This window comes from Orcinus orca, chromosome 11, assembly GCF_937001465.1.
Source record: "Orcinus orca chromosome 11, mOrcOrc1.1, whole genome shotgun sequence".
In the NCBI taxonomy this organism is placed as follows: Eukaryota; Metazoa; Chordata; class Mammalia; order Artiodactyla; family Delphinidae; genus Orcinus; species Orcinus orca.
The window spans coordinates 57,470,341-57,489,390 of record NC_064569.1 but is presented as its reverse complement, the minus strand read 5'-3'; the positions used below and the strand labels follow the sequence as shown (position 1 = coordinate 57,489,390).

General features: G+C 38.6%; 1 protein-coding gene across 1 annotated transcript in view; it reads right to left on the bottom strand.

Moving 5' to 3' along the window:
* The window catches only part of LGR5 (leucine rich repeat containing G protein-coupled receptor 5), a 118,724-nt gene that overhangs the window by 42,139 nt on the left and 57,535 nt on the right, over window positions 1-19,050 (bottom strand). Inside the window, exons 2-3 of the mRNA XM_004281892.3 lie at window positions 18,270-18,341; window positions 3,482-3,553 (exon numbers count right to left, since the gene is read on the bottom strand). Of these exons, the coding sequence (XP_004281940.1) occupies window positions 3,482-3,553; window positions 18,270-18,341 (144 nt within the window). The remainder of the gene's footprint in view (window positions 1-3,481; window positions 3,554-18,269; window positions 18,342-19,050) is intronic.

The following is a 19,050-nucleotide window of genomic DNA, read 5'->3' as shown; positions in this document are numbered from 1 at the left end:
TGTTCAGCATTTTACCTATAGCACTGTGGTTCTCAACCCTATTGGACCTAATTCTCCCTTTAATACCAAATATTTTGTAATGCTTCATCCATTATATTAAGACAAAATTCATAAAAATATAGCCATTTACACACATCATTTTAAAGAAAAAATATCAACATAATGTACTGCCTTAACTGTATGATAAAGGAGAAATAAAAGTAATTTATAATAAAGGGATTATATGTGTTATTATATATGTGATGCTCAGATATGACTATCCTAGGAGGTATTTCTATGAAAGAGTCAGATGTTTGCCTCCACTTTTAATGAATAAGGTTGGGTATGAGAAAAGTAACATGATCAGAAGTTATTCTGTGCAAGAACAGGGAGATGAGAGTAGAGGTCTAAATGGATACTAGAATAAGATCTACAGTTAAGACATATAACAGATTATACTTATTTTATGTAATGCTTTATAGGAAAGAAGGAAATAACTTTTATTAAAATAAAGATACCATACCAAGACATATTATAGATGTTGCAGTGGAGAAAATAAGAAAGTGTTACATTCTCACAAATGAGTGTTCCTTATAGATAAGAGTGATATCAAAATAATTCTCTCTCGTTTACGAGATAGGACTGAAATACCACAGAGAACATCCATCCTATCTCAAATCCATTGCACGCTGAGGTGAGCATCTGTTCTCCAGTACTTCAAGAGGCCCTTGGGAGCACACCCCGCCATAGGTAAGAAGGAATTGAGGCTAAACTGGAAAAAGAAATAGTCATGATACCACCTGCATAGAAGTTGGTTGGTAGACCCTGCCGGATAGTGGAAGAGTAATATTAAAAATGCAACAGGCTACCCCCAAATAAATAAATCATTATATAGTTATCTCAGCACAGATTTTGTATGATTGTGCTCCCAACATTTTAAAAGGCCATATACGAAATATTTATAAAGCAGACTTTGTTAATGAGATTCAATGAGAGCCCTGTGTTTCATGTTTCTCTGCTAATTTAATGATAGTTATTTTTAAGAAGACGTTTTACAACTTCACAGTTACATAGCTTTAATTTGTTTTGTGGTTTCTGAGGTAATTCTTCTACTGCACTAATATCATTTTCAAATAAATATGTGGGTAGAAATCACAGGATGCACGATCTGTGTTAACTAGTCAATGATTTTGAGAGATTATATTTATACCATTTAATTTTTCCTGTACAGATTATTAGGCGTATGCAGAACTTCATGTAAAACCTTTCAGTATGATTACGTATGAAAGTATTATTGATTGAAGTTTGGTGTGGAGGTAGAGTCAGAAGTCAAGAGGGATGCAGGGGGATTCTTTATGCTGGGCTGAGCAGCTCATCACAGGACAAGTTACTACATGCCTATCACCTGGAAAACCAAAGATGCTTCCACAAATTTCCAGAACTTTCTGTGGCAGGGGTGATGACCATGATTGAGAAGCATTGCTCTAACACTAAATACTTTCCAAATATTTGACAATTCATTTGCTCATTGAATACTAGTCTTTAAGTCAGCAAAATAAAGAGAAGAGTGAATACTATTCCTGGCAGGGGTCTTGCTCCTTTTGAATCCCCCTCACACTGATCATGATCCAGCTGAAGTGCAAAGTCTGAAAGTGTCATTTTCTTGCTCACATCTTTTTCTTGGCTTCTCATCATGCTTAGGACATAATAATGTCTATGCTTTTTTGACATGACATACAGGATCCCGGTGACCAGGACCTTTTCTCTCTCTCCAGGCTCTTCTCCAGATACCTTCTCCTGAATGCTTAAGTACCACCTGCGTAGGGCTGTCTGTTCCTCCCAGGTTCCTCCTGCCTCTGTGTCTCTATGTATAGTGTCCCCTCAGTCGGCTACCTTATGTGGATGGTTGGTTCAAGGTTTGGCTTCTAGGTCAACTCTTTGGAGAAACATCTCTCCTAGGAAGTCGAATTTGAACCATCAGACTGGACAGAGTCCTTCCCAACCTCTGTAGTTCCACAGAATCAGAGTGATCTGTTCATCTGTCTTGGTCACAGTATCTTGATCCCACAATCTACCACTAGATTATAAACTCTTCAAGGGCATGGCCATACTTATTGATCTTTGTCTTTCCAGCAATGATTTGTTCAATGCCACTTTGAGCGGTGTGTGTGCATACATGCACACGTGCACACACACACACACACACAATCTAGTTCGGTACATCCAATATACATTTTGTCAATGAATTAAAATAATTCATTCCAATATAATTTATTTAACAAGTTTCCAAAATACTTAGTGGTACCTATTTCGACACAGGGAAAACATCTTAGGTGTCTCATCTAAACTTGATTTATGTGATGCATTTATGTGATGCATTTTGAATGGTTCCAAATATTTTGCTGGATTTGTGGAAATATAGGCACATTAGAATTGGTGTTACAGCCTAGAATTTCACCACATAATGCATTAACCTTAGGATTTGGAAGTATGACAACTTAAAAATATTGCTACCGAATAGTAAAAATAACTCAAGGGTAGGGAGATCAAACCCAATCACCTAAGTAGACCAAGACCAAATAACAGTTCTGCTTTTGAATTTACCTTTTAACAAAATATTAAATTTAAATAAAATTGCTTTTTCAAATAGCCTATGTATCCCTCAGGTCAATGAAATGCAATTTCTATTAAGCAGAAATACATCAAATGCCTTTTTAGAGTTTATAACTTTTATCTCAAAGGAGATAAAATCAGGTTGTTTTCCCTGAGATAAAACTTTCCTGGTATGAATTTCAACTTGTGTTATCTATTTTCTCTACCAAGGTCCCTTTCTTTTCTACAAAGAATAAACTGAAAGAAAATTAAACAATGGGTACTAGAAGAAGGAGGTATCAGTGATAATGAGTTTTCTGATAGAAAATTAGGAAGTTGGACATTAAATAGTAAGAAAGCCCATTTTTTACAAGTCTCAATGGATTAACATTTCTCAATTAAACAACTACTCATTGTATCTACTATGCACTAGGCTTTTCTACATCTATTCATAAGTGGAACATAAACTTGATTTTTTTTTTTTTTACCTGAGCCTTATTCAGCGCATCACAAGGAAACAAATTCTGCAAATGGTTTGAGGCTGTGATCTCATTATGTCAGCATAATAGTGATTTATTCACTTGAATCAAAATGACTCAAAAAACTCCCCCCCAACTTCATAGCACAAAAGGAAAGGGAAATACGCTTTCACAAGTTTGAGTTGATAAGTTGGTTATTTAGGGGCAAAGTTTTGACATTAAGGTTAGAAAAGGAGAGATGAAGTTTTTTCACACACAAATCTAGACAGGTATCACATGTTTCTATGGTATCAAGGAAGGCAGACTGGAATTTAGACGAATTATCTCATGACTCTAAATAGTTTATTGGAGGCACTCAATCTTTACAAGTTAATTAGCATCCACTTGACACTAAAATCAGAATTATAACAAGCAATACTCGGTTTACTTACAGAACTTTAAGACTGTAAAGGCCAGCAAATGCTCCCTTGGGAATGTATGTCAAAGCGTTTCCGGCAAGACGTCTGCGGGTTTCAAGGGAGAGGAGGGAGAGTAAGCATAGCTCTCTTCATGTGGAATTCATTTAGTTGTTAAAAATGCAATACAATTATGTGCAGACCACGAATGCCAAAAGCAACTCTAAAGAACCTTGTTTTGTTATATTTTGCAAAAAATTTCTTTAAATCTCTAATCAAAAAGCTGGCAAAAGAAGGGCCTAAGAAGAAATATAATAAATTACCTATTTTACAATAAATCACTTAATAGCTTACACTATGTATATAAAACTCTCTATCCGTTCATCTGTTGATGGACATTTAGGTTGCTTTCATGTCTTGGCTATTGTATATAGTGCTGTAATGAACACTGGGGTGCATGTATCTTTTCGAATTATGGTTTTCTCCGGATATATGCCAAGGAGTAGAATTGCTGGATCATGTGGTAGTTCTATTTTCAGTTTTTTAAGGAAACTCCATACTGTTCAAAACAGAAACAGACTCACAGACATAGAAAACAAACTTATGGTTACCAAAAGGGAAAGGTGGGGGGGAGGGATAAATGAGGAATTTGGGATTAACACATACACACTACTATATATGAAATAGATAACCAACACGGATCTACTATATAGCACAGGGAACTCTACTCAATATTCTGTAATAACCTATAGGGGAAAAGAATCTGAAAAAGAATGGATATACGTATATGTATAACTGAATCATTTTGCTATACACCTGAAACTAACACAACATTGTAAATCAGCTATACTCCAATATTAAAAAAAATAAAACTCTCCTTTAAAAATTTTTTTTATACAAAAAGTAGGCAAGGGAATAGAGAGGGAGCCATGGGTGGTGATTGTGAGGGCAATGGGCTATTATTTACAGGTACGACGGTTGATGGTCGGGGAAACCCCTCTGCTGAGAGGGCATTTGAGCAGAGGACTGAGCCATGCAGGGACCTATGTGAAAGGAACAGTGGTACAAAAGGCCTGAGAAGGGAGTGTGCCTGGCGTGGTCCAGAAACTGCAAGAAGACCAGCATGGCTGGAGTGGAATGACCAAGGGGAGAGTGACAGCAGGTGAGGTTGGAGCAGTGTCCAGAGTCACTCCACACAGGGCTCTGGAGGCCACAGTAGAGACTTTGAGCAGGGGAGTGATGTGATCAGTTCTGTGTTTTAAAAGGGTCCTTCTGACAGGACCCTTTTCTTTTTTTAAAATAAATTTATTTATTTATCTATTCATTTATTTATTTTTGGCTGCGTTGGGTCTTCATTGCTGTGCGTGGGCTTTCTTTAGTTGCGGTGAGCAGGGGCTACTCTTCGTTGTGGTGCGCGGGCTTCTCATTGTGGTGGCTTCTCTTGTGGAGCATGGGCTCTAGGCGCACGGGCTTCAGTAGTTGTGGCGTGCGGGCTGAGTAGTTGTGGTGCACAAGCTTCATTGCTCCGTGGCATGTGGGATCTTCCTGGACCAGGGCTCAAACCTGTGTCCCCTGAGTTGGCAGGCGGATTCTTAACCACTGTGCCACCAGGGAAGTCCATGACAGGACCCTTTTAAAGGGGGAATAGACTTTGGGGGCAAAAGTGGAAGCACAGGAGGCGACTAGAGCAGTTCAAACAGGAGCTGCTCGTGTAACACAGCTGTGGTGGAGGAGGTAAGTGGTGGAATATGGTGGAGAAGAAAGAAAAATCCCACCTGGCAAACCATTTGTGTCAAGGTGAAACGTAGGTAGCCAACATTTCATATTTATGGTTATATTCTATATAACCTACATGCATTTGATTAGTTATCCAAAGTACTATACGTAAACTGAAGGACATGGTTTGCATAGGACCGTGCTACAAAAGAGTTGCTTATTGAATTAAGACAGACTCAGACTTGGTTGATGATCACAGGTGGCTTAACTGATCAGACTAAACTGACCAGGAACTGTTATTTCAGCCAAAATGTCCTTAACTATCCTGTTCATAGTCATGATTTCAACAGTACATTTTTTGATTTCTAAAACCTAGCCTGAAAATGGGGGCTTATCGACTCTTACTGCTGCTATGTGATCGAGTAGCTTGATGGTTTCTGGGTCACTGACTTTGGAAATGAAAAGGAGAAAGTAAAAACGTTCTATTTATTTATTTTATTAGTTTAAATTATTGTTAGGGTAAATACCTTTCTGTTACATTTCCTGAATCATAGCTCACTTCACATGAATTGTTTTTCTTTTCTGGGCAAGGACTTTGAGAGCTGCAGACTATATTCAGAACTAATCTGTATAACCACTGACCTGTGTTATCAGGGGAATTTGTCTTAAAACAAAGGAATTTATGACGGGCTATTAGTTATTCGTTGTGCTGGTGGAAGATATATCTCATTGTCCAAAAGCACAATTTAAGGAAATCATTGCATCCTTCCCCTCATTTCTTTACCACGTGGGATGGTTTTAGCAGTTAAAAAATTAAATACGTATAAACTATAGGGAAAAAAAGACTTCTATATAAATGAGTACACAAATAGTGAGAACTGCACACAAATCTTTCCTGTGAAGATTTGAACTAACAAATCTCTGGGCAACTACGTTCCAACCCTTGAGACCCACATACCATTTGGCTGGAAGGTTTTGTTTTTCTCTCTGTTTCTAAAATTATTTCACAGAAATGTCTCTTTCATCATCTTCATTTCTATAATAAGATACAACTTAATAGGAAAAACTTTTATATCTTTTTATATCACATAAAAGTTTTTTATCCTTAAAGATACCTCTCCATATAGAAGACTCAAATCGTCCTATCATTGTTAGTTTTGCTGACTTAACTGCCATAAAAAGTAAAAAAAAAAAAAAAAAAATCAGTAAGTTACAGTAGACACATTCCTCTTCAGATAAATCAAATAAGCAGAGGTTTGGCTGTTGTCACAACCAACTAAAATATTTTTGAGAATGTATGTTTCTTTGAATCTCTACAGTAATTTGAATCTCTAAAGGAATCCAAGGGTTTTTTTGTTTGTTTTTGGTAGCTTTGTTTTGTAAAATGGTGGGATGAGAGCAAAGCACTCAAGTGTGGGCCCTGATTTCTCTTCTCTGGACATTGGTCTGGAGGGAGAGAGGTGAGTGAACAAAATGGGATGAGCACTGAGAGTGGAAGAGGTACTTGACCCTGTTCTCTGATTGGGACCCTCGGGAAGATTACTGTGCGGGGAACCACGGTCCAACATCGGTCCCCTTGACTGAATCGTATTTTCAGAGGTAAGTGAAAGGGCCTGGTGAGTTTTAATAGGCTTTCCAGGTCATGTCTTCCAAGAACCCATTTGTCTTTTAACACTCAGTTTTTTTTTTCTTTCCCCTTTTGGCTTACTTTTTTCTCACTATTAACTTGCTGCAAGACTTCACACAAGTCATTTAACTTCTCTGGACCTTATTTCACTTATTATTATTATTTTTGGCCACGCTGTGCAGCTTGCGGGATCTTAGTTCCCCAACCAGGGATTGAACCCCGGGCCACCACAGTGAAGGTGCTGAGTCCTAACCACTGGACTGCCAGGGAATTCCCTATTTCACTTACTTTTAAAAAATGATAGGGTTCTTCCACTAAAGTCTTTTTCTGCCCTACAATTGTTTTTGTTACACATGGATTTCCTCCTTACCTTCATTCTTTTCTCCCTTATCCTCCCTCCACCCATCTTTTTCTTCTTGTTTATTAAGATTTCTTTATTACACATCACCAACATTTTAAAATCACTTTCTCATACTTTGTATCAGGAGGTAGATCAGAGGTTATTATGCCCATATTTTGAAGATACAGACACCAAAGTTCAGAAAAGCTTTATGTAAAATGAAAAACATCATCTCTTTCCTGATTTCGTGTAAGTGTAATCTAGTCCTTCCTTATGGAGCATGGAAGCTATCTAACAGTGGTGCTACTTAAATAATCAGAGCAAAATGAACTTGAATATGACAGCCCCTATGATTTAAAAGAAGACATTTCAGACTACTTAGCAATTTCATGCTGGCTCCTAGTAATTACTGCTTTATTTTCCAACTCTTACAAAGTACATGAGCTCTAGAGGGCACACATTCTATACATGCTAAATTAATTTGTATCAGAAATTTGGTAAGGGCTAACGTCAGGCTTAACGGTAGTAGTTTTTCCCCTTTTCCCATTCTTAAGATCTGCCTGTTTCCAGTTTTCTGGTACTATTTTCTGTCTCGTGGTTTCCAATATTAACTTCAGTGGCTCTGTTCCTATTCTGAATTTCTTTTTACTCTTCTGATTTCTAATTACCTGAATAATTGTAGTTAAACTATCACTTAAACATAAAATTTCTGAAATGTCAAAATGTTCCCACTTGAAGAAAAATTCTCCTAAAATAAAGTTAGCATAAACCATACTAATATTGTAATTAGTGACTTTCAAAAGACAAAGTGATGCGAGCAAATACACTAGTCCATTCAGATTGACTATTCATAATTCAATTCGATTGACTAAAGCTGGGCTCTGGGTTCCTGCATACAGGAGCCAAGAGTCTGGGTCAGTGAAGTGTTAGACACAAATAGGATGAAACTCATAGTCTGATGTAATCTCTTAATCTTGCCTCCACTGGCAGTAATGCATCATCACTGTAACCGACTAAGTTCACCATGGTTAGGTTTGCTTTCATAAGATGCCTGTGCTAGTTGGAAGGGCCCAGATACTTAGCATTTAACCCTCTGACATTCATCTTTGGTAAGGTTTGCTGAAGCCTATTCAGCAGGCTTGAATACAAGGATTATGACAAACCACGGATCTTCTCAGGGTAGAAAAAAGTGTCTTTCTTAATACGCAAGAAATTGAGGTTTTAAAAAACTCTTTCTCCCCCAATAAGTTAAGCATATCTAATTGGTCAAGCCCAGCCCCAAATCATTCCTCTTAAACTGTGTATTTATGAACTGTCCATTTTGTTTTCCTTATTACATAAGATCAAAAACATCAGATTTCAATGTTCAAGGGCTAAGACCACTGGCCTGAATAAGTGAACTCTTCAGGTCAACAGGGAGATCCTTTAGTGGCTATACGGCCCTATGGTTTCTTTAACCACAGACTAATGAAGTTCAATTTTCAACTCCTTTGTGAAGTATTCCTAATTACCTCAGTCCACAGTCAACTTTCCTATAGGTTATATTCTATACAATGCTGTCTATAAAGGTTCATTTTGTACCATTTTATATGTAGTCTACTTGATTTGATTATAGGCTCCTAAGGTCAAGAATCTTATTGCCTGCCTAGAGCAGGGAGCTGAATTAATATGTACTGATGGATCATTTGATCTTGTTTCCAAAGACAGTTGGCGATAGTGCTAGAGTTACTTCAGGTCTGGCCTAACTATTGCAAGATCGCTGGCTAGCCACTACATAAACAGATCAGAAACAGCTGAAGAATATTCCTTCTTCATTATGCATCAAATTTAAACTCAGCAATTTATTTGAGCACTTTCAATATGCCACGTACAGTCCTTTGGGTCACAAAAATAGTATGTACTTTTTGTAAAACAACTTACAAGTTCTAGGCACAATGTAAAGTACTTTATATACATTGTGTTACCTAGTGATTTTAAAAATCACATTAAACAAGTGACATGATTATTCATTCCCCTTTTACAAGGAAACTGGGCCTATTTGCTCATGCTTACGTAGAAAAGTTTACACAAGAGAATTTGGTTCAACCATAGCATTTGGGCTCCAATATCTGAGGTTTTAAACATAACTTTGGTCAAAAGTAGGTTGGTCTGGAGCTTGGGTTGATCAGGAGCAACCAATCTGAAACAGGAAAAACCCAAGGATGCAAGTGACTGCATCACTTGAGGTACTGGCCATAGGAAAACCGTTGTTCACTGCCTCTTTTTAATATTATTTTACAATCTACTTTTTATTTTTATTTATTTATTTATTTATACTTTTGGCTGCATTGGGTCTTTGTTGCTGCACGTGGGCTTTCTCCAGTTGCAGCGAGCGGGGGCTACTCTTCGTTGCGGTGCGCGGGCTCTAGGTGCGCAGGCTTCAGTAGTTGTGGCACGTGGGCTCAGTAGTGTGGCTTGCGGGCCCTAGAGCGTAGGCTCAGTAGTTGCGGTGCAGGGCTTAGTTGCTCCGCGGCATGTGGGATCTTCCCGGACCAGGGCTTGAACCTGTGTCCCCTGCATTGGCAGGTGGATCCTTAACCACTGTGCCATCAGGGAAGCCCTGCTCCCTGCCTCTTATTCAAAGTCCTCCCATTGCCTTCCGGATCCTGTACAATCTTTCTGCTCTCATGACTATGGCTGGTTGTTTCCCTCTCTTCTTTCTAGCCCCTCATTTTTTTTTTTTTTTGAGTATAGTTGATTTACAATATTGTGTTAGTTTCAGATGTACAGCAAAGTGATTCAGTTATACGTATACGTGCATATATATCATATATACATTCTTTTCAGGTTCTTTTCCCTTATAGGTTATTACAAAATATTGACTATAGTTCCCTGTGCTATACAGTAGGTCCTTATTGGTTATCTATTTTATATATAGTAATGAGTATCTGTTAATCCCAAACTCCTAATTTATCCCCCTCCCCACTTTCCCCTGTGGTAACCATAAGTTTGTTTTCTATGTCTGTGAGTCTATTTCTGTTTTGTATATAAGTTCATTTGTATCGTTTTTTTAAGGTTCCACATATAAGTGATACTATATGATATTTGTCTTTCTCTGTGTTCACCCCTCTTTTAATGCTCATCCTCCAAACATAGATGTTCTTCAAGTTTCTGTCCTCACACCTGTCTTTCTTCCTTTATCTAGTGGCACTCAAAGTTTAGTGTGCATTGCCATTGTCTTAGGAGTCATCAAAAATTCAGATCCCCAGGCAGGCCCCAACTCAGGTTTAGTGACTTAGAGTTTCTGGGGGAAATGACTCAGGAATCTGCATTTTAATTAGCAGCCCAGGTGAGTTTAATATGGATAAAGACCCATACTGGGAAACAGAGCCTCTACCCTCTCTCAAAGTCCTCATCTGCTCCGGCACCTTCCGCAATCACCTCTTTGTAAACAACTTTCCAATCATTCTCTCTAGAACAGAATCATCACACTCCAGACTCACATTCCAACTTTGTTAGTGACATTCCCATTTGGATGTCCTGCTGGCACCGTGCATTTAGTAAACCCAGAACCAGACATCCTCTTGCCTCCAAATTATCAGTTATTCCCCTTGAATGCCCTGTTTCTATTGACAGTGCCTCACCTGTCTCCTAGCACCTAATGTTATAACCTTACTCAGAGTCATCTTGCACCTTCAGACTTCCTTTCAGTCCCTAGGTCCAGTCAACGATGAGTGCCTGACTCTCTTCCTCTGCTGTAAAGCTTCCATATATCCCAGTGGGTCCCAGCCCCCAGTAGAGCTTTAAAAGAATGATGTCTGGGTCTCTACTGAGACCCATTAAATCAGAATCTCTGGAAATGGGCCGTGGTAATTAGTAGTTTTAAAAATTCTCTGGGTGATTCTAACGCCTCTGCAAGGTGGGAAACTCTGAAGCAGTCCTCACAGTTTCATACTGATAAGATCACCTAGAGACCTTCATGGTCTCCATCCCCGGAGACAATGATTCAATTGTTAATTATTGGGAGAATCAGGAAAGGTGATTAGTCAACAAATTTGAACAGTTATCCAGAGGAGACAGTAAGAACCTGAACTAGGTGGTGATGAAATAGAGTGAACAAATGGGAAAGACAATGCGGAATTATGAGCTTTAAGACTTGGAAACTGGATGATACAGGAGGTGAGAAAGAATGACAGATGCAAAGGCAGTGACAGACACAGTGACCATAAGTTTGGATAATAAGAATGCTGATGGTGAGAAGCAAAGGCAGGAGTAAAATCTTGTTGTGGAGGATGGTTTGTGTGTTCATGAATGGATCTGGTTCTGCACTTGCTGAGTTTTAAAGTATTGGTGGGGTAGGTGGAGGTGTCACTTGGGTAGTGGAGGATTCTCAAAGTGTGGTCCCTAGATTTGCAGTATTGGTATCATCAGAGAATTTGTTATAAGTGCAAATTCTTGACATCCTCCCCTTCCACCTTCAACCTGCTGAAGAAACTCTGTGGCAGGGTCCAGCAATGTGCGGTTTCACAAGCACTGTAGGTGATTCTGATGTCACTAAAATTTGAGAACAACTGGCCTAGAGTAGCAGTCCTTAAACTTCATCATGCATCAGAATCACCAGGAGAGCTTGTTAAAGGCAGTGTCCTGAGTTCAGGGTTTCTGATTCATTAGGTTGGGGTGGGGCACATGGGTTGGGGTTTGCGTTTCTCACAAGCTCACGTGTGGTGCCGATGCTGCTGGTCCAGGGACCACACTTTGAGAACCACTGGTCTAGCAGTCAAAGACAAAAGAGATCTCAGGTAGAAATATGGATTTGGGGGTCATCTACATAACAGAGGTCGTTCAAATCTTGACTCTCTTTACCAGACAACGGTAGTTGTCTCCTAATGAGTTTGTAGCCTCCTAACAGGTCTCTCTGCTTCCGTAATACCCCAAGCAATTTTGCATACAAAAATCAGAGAAATCTTTATAAATCATAATCCTATTTATTGCACTAGCTGCATACAATCCTCCACGGCTTCCCATTGCTCTTATTTGAATTCTATACGTAGCCTGATCGTTCCTGCATGATTTGGCCCCTGCCTTTCTCTCCAGCCCCATCCCCTGTTACCTCCCCTCCCTCTCACTCTGCTCTGGCCACCCTGATCTTCTTTCAGATCCACAAACATATCACTTTCTTTCCTACCTGAGGGCCTCTGCTCACACTATTCTCCTACTAGATACACTCTACCCTAGCTCTGCAGACCACCAACTCCCCTCATCCTCCTGAGCTCAGTTCAGATGTCACCTTCTTTGAGACACTTTCCTCCTTGTCATCCCTTGTTATTTATTCTCTACTTAACCATGTTTGTGTTCTTTATCACTCTTGTCATAATCAGCAAATATCATCCGTGTTTGTTTCCTTGCTTATCATCTGTCTCCCCGTCTAGATTGTAAGTTTCCCTGGAGTGGGGACTTCTTGACTGAAGGAATGAAACGTAGAAAGTCATATTCATTCTTATGTCCCCACTGGCTAAATAAATACACGCTGAATGAATGAACTGAAGAGAACTGAGAAAGGAGGCAATCTAGGGAATGTCTATATGTTAGGGGTAGAGGAGAAAAGAAGGCTAAGGAGAAAAAGAGGAGGCAGAAAGGTAGGGCCCTTTAAGAGCAGTGCCCTAATCGCCATTACAATTGTATATATTATATGTGTATATATATAATATATACACACACACATACACACACATGCACACACACACATATACATATACACACATATATACACACATATATGTAGATACACACACATATATACATACACACATATATGTAGATACACATACATACACAAGGACAGATATCTAAATCTCTATATCCAGCTGTATGAATAGACATTTGGAAGAGAACATAAAATAACACTAGAGAAAAAAAAGTTTCAGAGGCAGCATTTTTTCTTTTCTTATATTTTAAATTAATTCTTTAAAAAATTTTAATACAAATTTTAAAGGTAAAGAGGCAGCATTTTTTTTTTTTTTTTTTTGCGGTACGCAGGCCTCTCACTGTTGTGGCCTCTCCCGTTGCGGAGCACAGGCTCCGGACGTGCAGGCTCAGCGGCCATGGCTCACGGGCCCAGCCGCTCCGCGGCATGTGGGATCTTCCCGGACCGGGGCACGAACCCGTGTCCCCTGCATCGGCAGGCGGACTCTCAACCACTGCGCCACCAGGGAAGCCCAGAGGCAGCATTTATAATCAATTACCAGATCTATGAAAAGGAGAGACTGAGCACTCTGACAAGGCCAAGGGTCAGGAAGATTATTTATGGGCAAGAAGGTGTTTTCATTTCACTAACACAATCCAATAGGTGAATTAGAGTTTACCAAAGTTCTTTCATCATCAATTCATTTGATCTTCAGACAAAAATCTCAAAAGACAGGCAGGACAGCTCTCACTATTTTTAGCAACATGATGAGGAAGTAGAAGTAACAAGCATAGACTGTACTTTCAGGAAGTTTGGTGGTATTTCTCATTACTAATTTCATCTGAAATAATAGATATCTACTATTTATACAGAGATTCTTTAAGGCCAACCATAATATGAGCAAACAGTTCCAGGGAACAATAGTAACTTAAAAACAAACCTCCCTAGAGCATCTCAGGTTTCCTTCCTAAATCGAGTATTTGATTCCAATAGCATTAGAATCTGGGAAGATTTTAAAATAGTACTGGGAAACAAAGGCCTTTAACTTAGACTGTTTAAAATGGTAACAATTCATTTTTCCCTCTGGTTTAATCAAGCTACCAATCTAAGTTTAAAGGAACTTGTACATGTCAGCATTAGGCACTATCTTTTAGTTCCTAACATCTGAACCACACTCTGATGGACCAAATGTGGGATTTATTATTTGTCCAAATAGCAAACATCAACATGAAGTCCTTAGTAGAACTGAAGAAATAGAACTGGGAGAGATACTGTTGGAGAGAAATGCAATTATTGCTCAGGATGTTCAAACTTGGTAAAAACTATCTGCACTGGTTGCCTATATCCGTTAAACCTCATGGTTGGAAACAGTTTTTCCTTCACAAATCCTGGATCCCTGGGATTACTCCAAAAGCAAGCTCATGAAATAGGAAAGAAGGAAGTGAGAATCCTCTTGAAAGTGTTTTCATTTCGCTAACACAACTCAATATGTAAATTATAGTTTACCAAAGTTCTTTCATCATCATTTCATTTGATCCTCAGAATCTCAAAACAGGCAAGGGCGGCTTTCACCATCATGCCCTGAGGCCCAGCGAGGTCAAGTGGATTATCCCCTAGTAAGTGGCAGAGTCAGGACAGGAGTCCTGGGCTTGCTTCTGCTTCTAGGTACTGTGTTCTCCTCTCTACACAGCACACAGCCTAACCACACTCAGATTTTTTTTTTTTTTTAGGAAAAAGGCTCTCTCTTTTCCTTGTGATATCACGTTGCACCAGCAGGGCGTTTGGCCTGTGCATGCCTGGTCACCTTGCAGAGTCATAAAACAAAAATAACAAATAACAAACAAGACTTGAATGTACCAAGACATGTGACACAGGTAGTGTTCCAGAAGGTCAGGAGGAAGAGAAGAAGACCATTAATCGTGATGGCTTTAATTCTTCTTAAATATTTGCTCCACATAGCCACTTTCTCCAGGGTTACAATATATTTAAAAAATACGTTAGGGATACCTCTAGGACTTTATTGATTCTTAGAGGATTTTGAAATACGGGACCAGTGATGGATGAGAGATGAATCATGACTGTCTACACAGCTTATGACATAGATGGATTAAACTAGGGAGATGATAATTGGGCAATTAGAGCTAAGGGGAAGAGTGGTGACTTGGCTTTATTAATAGTGTTTTTTAAAAATTGAGTTTTGTGGTGGGAATTTTATTAATATCATTGAGAATATCAGTACCAGTTTCTGAATGGATAAACAATAAAGCATAGAGATGAGCTGAGTAAACTGAACAAAAGAATACTTTCAGAACAGTTTAACATTTGAACAGTTTGTCATAACAAAAGATACACACACACAATAACAGATACAACAACAGATGTAACACATACAATAACAGATATCAAATGTCTGTTTCTAGCTGTATGGATGGTCATCTATTAGTTCATTTATTATTAGGTCATTTATTTACTATAATATCTTATGGAAAAACCTGGACGAATTTTTTGGCCAACCCAATAGAATACTATATAAAACATGCTGCTTAAGTATATTTATGCATATGTAAAAATAATAACTAAGGTTTTGTTCCTGTTGAGTAATGTGAAATTCTGCACCTGAAAATTATGATGATACTTTTCTCAGAGCCAATATATGAGAGTAGTGAACAAATAACCTGCATATCCAATCTCTCCCTGCTGGGTAGACAGCTCTTTCTTGCTTTCTGTCTCACTCTTTTTCATTCCCTCACATATACCCAGACACAGACAGATGAACACACCTATCATTACGAAGCTCAGTTTAACAAGAGTTTAAAGTGTTCAGCTGTGCAGACCACTATACTAGGTACTATCGGGGAAAAGAAAAGCACAGGTGAATGAAGAACAATTCCAAAGCCTCCTTCTGCTTTCTGAGTATGGCTTTGAAAGTGAATTTGAATCTTAGTTCTGACACTTATGTACTCCATTATCTTGGGTAAGTTCCTTGTTTTCTCTGTACTTGTTTTTTTTTTTTATAATTTTGAAGTGAGAATAATAATAATATCTACTTTTATGGGGTTGTTAAGAGGATTCAGTGGGATAATGTGTGCAAAACATTTTGAACAGTGCCTGTCACAGAGTAAGCTATTACTGTTGTCAGTATAATTATATTATTATTTCGAAGATCTTATACTCCAGAAGAGAATACAGACTTAAACATAGCTGAGTCTAACGGAAACAATCAGCACATAACAAAGGCATGATCAAAATGCTCTGCTAAGTGGATGTGTGTGTTTAAACCCACAACACCCTAAATTTAGCCTTGGGAAGAAAGGAATAGACCAAGCAGAGTTGATCATTTTTCCAGGTTCTATAAATATTATCCCCTTTTGCCACTAAATGAATAATGATGTCTTCAAAACATCAGTTAGATGCAGCACAGAATCATATATGGGAAAGTGGTCTTGCTTTAAATTCAGCAAGTTGGCCAGCTCAGCAGAGGGAATTTCAGAACAGAAGGAGGAAATGGAACGAATAGTCTTTAAAGGGTCCCATCTACTTCTGAAATTCTATGATTCCATGGTCAAGATACTTGATGGAGTTTCCAGAGACATAAAAATAAGGTAATTTGTAAAAATAGGCTTTTCAAATGGTAGTTCCCTCACCTTCTTTCCCCTATTTTTTCTCTCGATTATCTTTTGAAGAACTGGTCTTGGATGAAAATTAACATTCACCTCATGAAGAAAGAAGAGTTATTCTGAATGAATTGGGTCACCAAGGGAGGAACTCTATTAAACAAAGTCCTTGGGGAAGTGAATTATTTATTGATTTGGTTTGTGGTCGAAAGCTGAGGTGTATGTTGAAGGAGAATGGAAGCCTTTTGCCATTGCATATTATAAGGAAATTAAAGAGAAAGGCAGTGGGAATGCATATTTTAGAAATATGGGGGTAAACAGGACTAAGTATTGTATATTAATTATGGTGAGAGAGGGCAGATGAGAAGAATGTAAACAAGAAAAAAATGCTGATGTTTGAAATTTACTAAAAATAATCTAAAAATATTGGCTCATGTCAACGAAATCTGTTACTTTTTTCTAAGGCGGTGAACAAGTATAAGAAGCTCCTTTTACATGTTTGGCTTTCTCATTAGTTCATTCATTCATTCATCAAAAATGTATTGATTACTCATTACACACCAGCCAAGACTAGGACAGACATGGTCCCAGTCCTGATGAGGGTTAAATTTTTAGCAACAGAAATGGCCAGAGAGAAAAGAGAAGAGGAGCCTGGACAACCCAAAGTGAAAATCCATTTTTTGAATAATAAAAACTTGCTGTATAATCTAGTAATCTAAGCTTTTTTACCATACTCCTCGATAACCATCTGGGCACGTTCAGCTGATTTCAGTAGTAAAATAATAACATTTGTGAGAAAGCTAACGCCATCAAAAATAAATATAGATCCAACTCTAAAGGGGAGAAATTTGAGAATATTATCCTCTTGAAAAAAAATGATCAGTGTAGTGTAATTTGGTTGTGATGGATGGTTCTTTCCACCTCCCAAGGTGGATCGTGTGGTACATCAACAATTTAAATTACTCCCCAAATTGGACCCGGACTCTAGGAATTACAAAAGGGGTATTTTCAAAAGAGGTCATTGCCTAAACAATTCCTTTAATCAACAGTCAGAGGATTTATTTAGCTGATGGTGCCAAACCTTCTTCATGAAGCCTATGACGACGGTGCATCCCTCCCCTAAGTCCCCGTCCCTCAAAAGAGTAAGAGGATCAAATGAATTTTTAAATGCAGATTTTGGTTCATAGAGTTCTTTTTCATCTTCTGGAAAGTGATTAGCAGACTTAATCAAGATTCCTCTGTGTATCATTAGCTAATTTTAGCTTCCTCCTTTTTAAAAAAATTGAATTTTATTTTTTTACAGTGAGTTTGGGAGAGACCAGTTTTAAGTCCTCTGTGGATTTCATGGCTTTCAGTTCAAGCCTTCAGGGAAGCTCAATTTAAAAGTAGGAAAACAGTAATTAAAAGTGATTAGGACAAGAAGTTTTGGTGCTATGAAATGAGGACTCAATTCTCCCTGTCATAAGCCAAACCAAGAGGCAATTTTTGGTTTTGATTATGGCTTTACTTGCAATTTTAATAAACATGAACCAGTATTCAAACTTCTAATATCCTGCTGCTTAACTATTTCCAAAGAGCTCTCCAGCTCTTTTAAACAGCTTTTGTTTTAAACTTTTAATTTGTTTGGCTCAGCCTCACCTTAGAAAGTTGTAGCTTCATGGTAAACCTTTTTATAAGTTGATTTCCAGAATCCTAAGCGATTCTTTCTTTCCCCCTCCCAGCTAAGTGTTTCCTCATGTGCCCAGATCGTTGGTGCTGACAGCTTTCCTGCCTTGTTTTATCTGGTTCTCACAGTAAGGACGAGAGACAAATACAAGAACGTGTCCAGTGTTGACTAGATGCGGCACGACTCCGCTGATACTTACAGCTCCTCCAGGAAGCGGAGACCGTGCAGAGGATTCGGGGGAAGCTGACTGATGTTGTTCATACTCAGGTCTCTGGAGAGGAAGAGAGGCAGTGTGTGAGGAGCGGCGTCTGCCACCACAAGGCAGTCCAGCTGTTCAGTTCACACATTTGCAAGCAATACAGCCAAAGGAACTCGTTGTGTTGCTTGACAAATGAATCGCTCTTTTGCACGTTAAATACATTCCTTTCCTCCCATGTCCCCCCCAACATCATGGGCTCTCAGTCAAATCAGAGACCCTAGGAGGAGCTGATACGGAATTCAAAATGATAGACCATTCATGGGCATGGTTGTAATTCTTCATGTTTAAAATGACCTGAGTAGACCAGCAAAGGGAATAGACATAACTCAACCACCCTAGACATAACTCAGCGTCGGGTCCTGCTTTAAATTTTGTGGCAAAGAGAAATGTCTTCACCATGCAATTCTGGAAGTCCTCTTTCTCTGGGACTATAAGCACCTTGTAAAAACAAATGTTTTGATTCAAAGAAACTTAAAAAAACAAAACAAAACAAGACAAAAAGCCTATTCCCTCCTTCGAACATGTTCCTTTTGCAGGTTCTCAGATTGCATTAAATAAGTGAAATGAACCATAAAACAAGGGTGTAATGCGATCCTGCTCTGTAGCACACTTCCTGCTGGGCCTGCACAGTAGTTCCTGGCACAGGAAACAACAAGCCACTTTGGGCAGAACTCAATCAATTTTTGTTTTAAGCGAAACTCCGTGTAATTAGATTTTATTG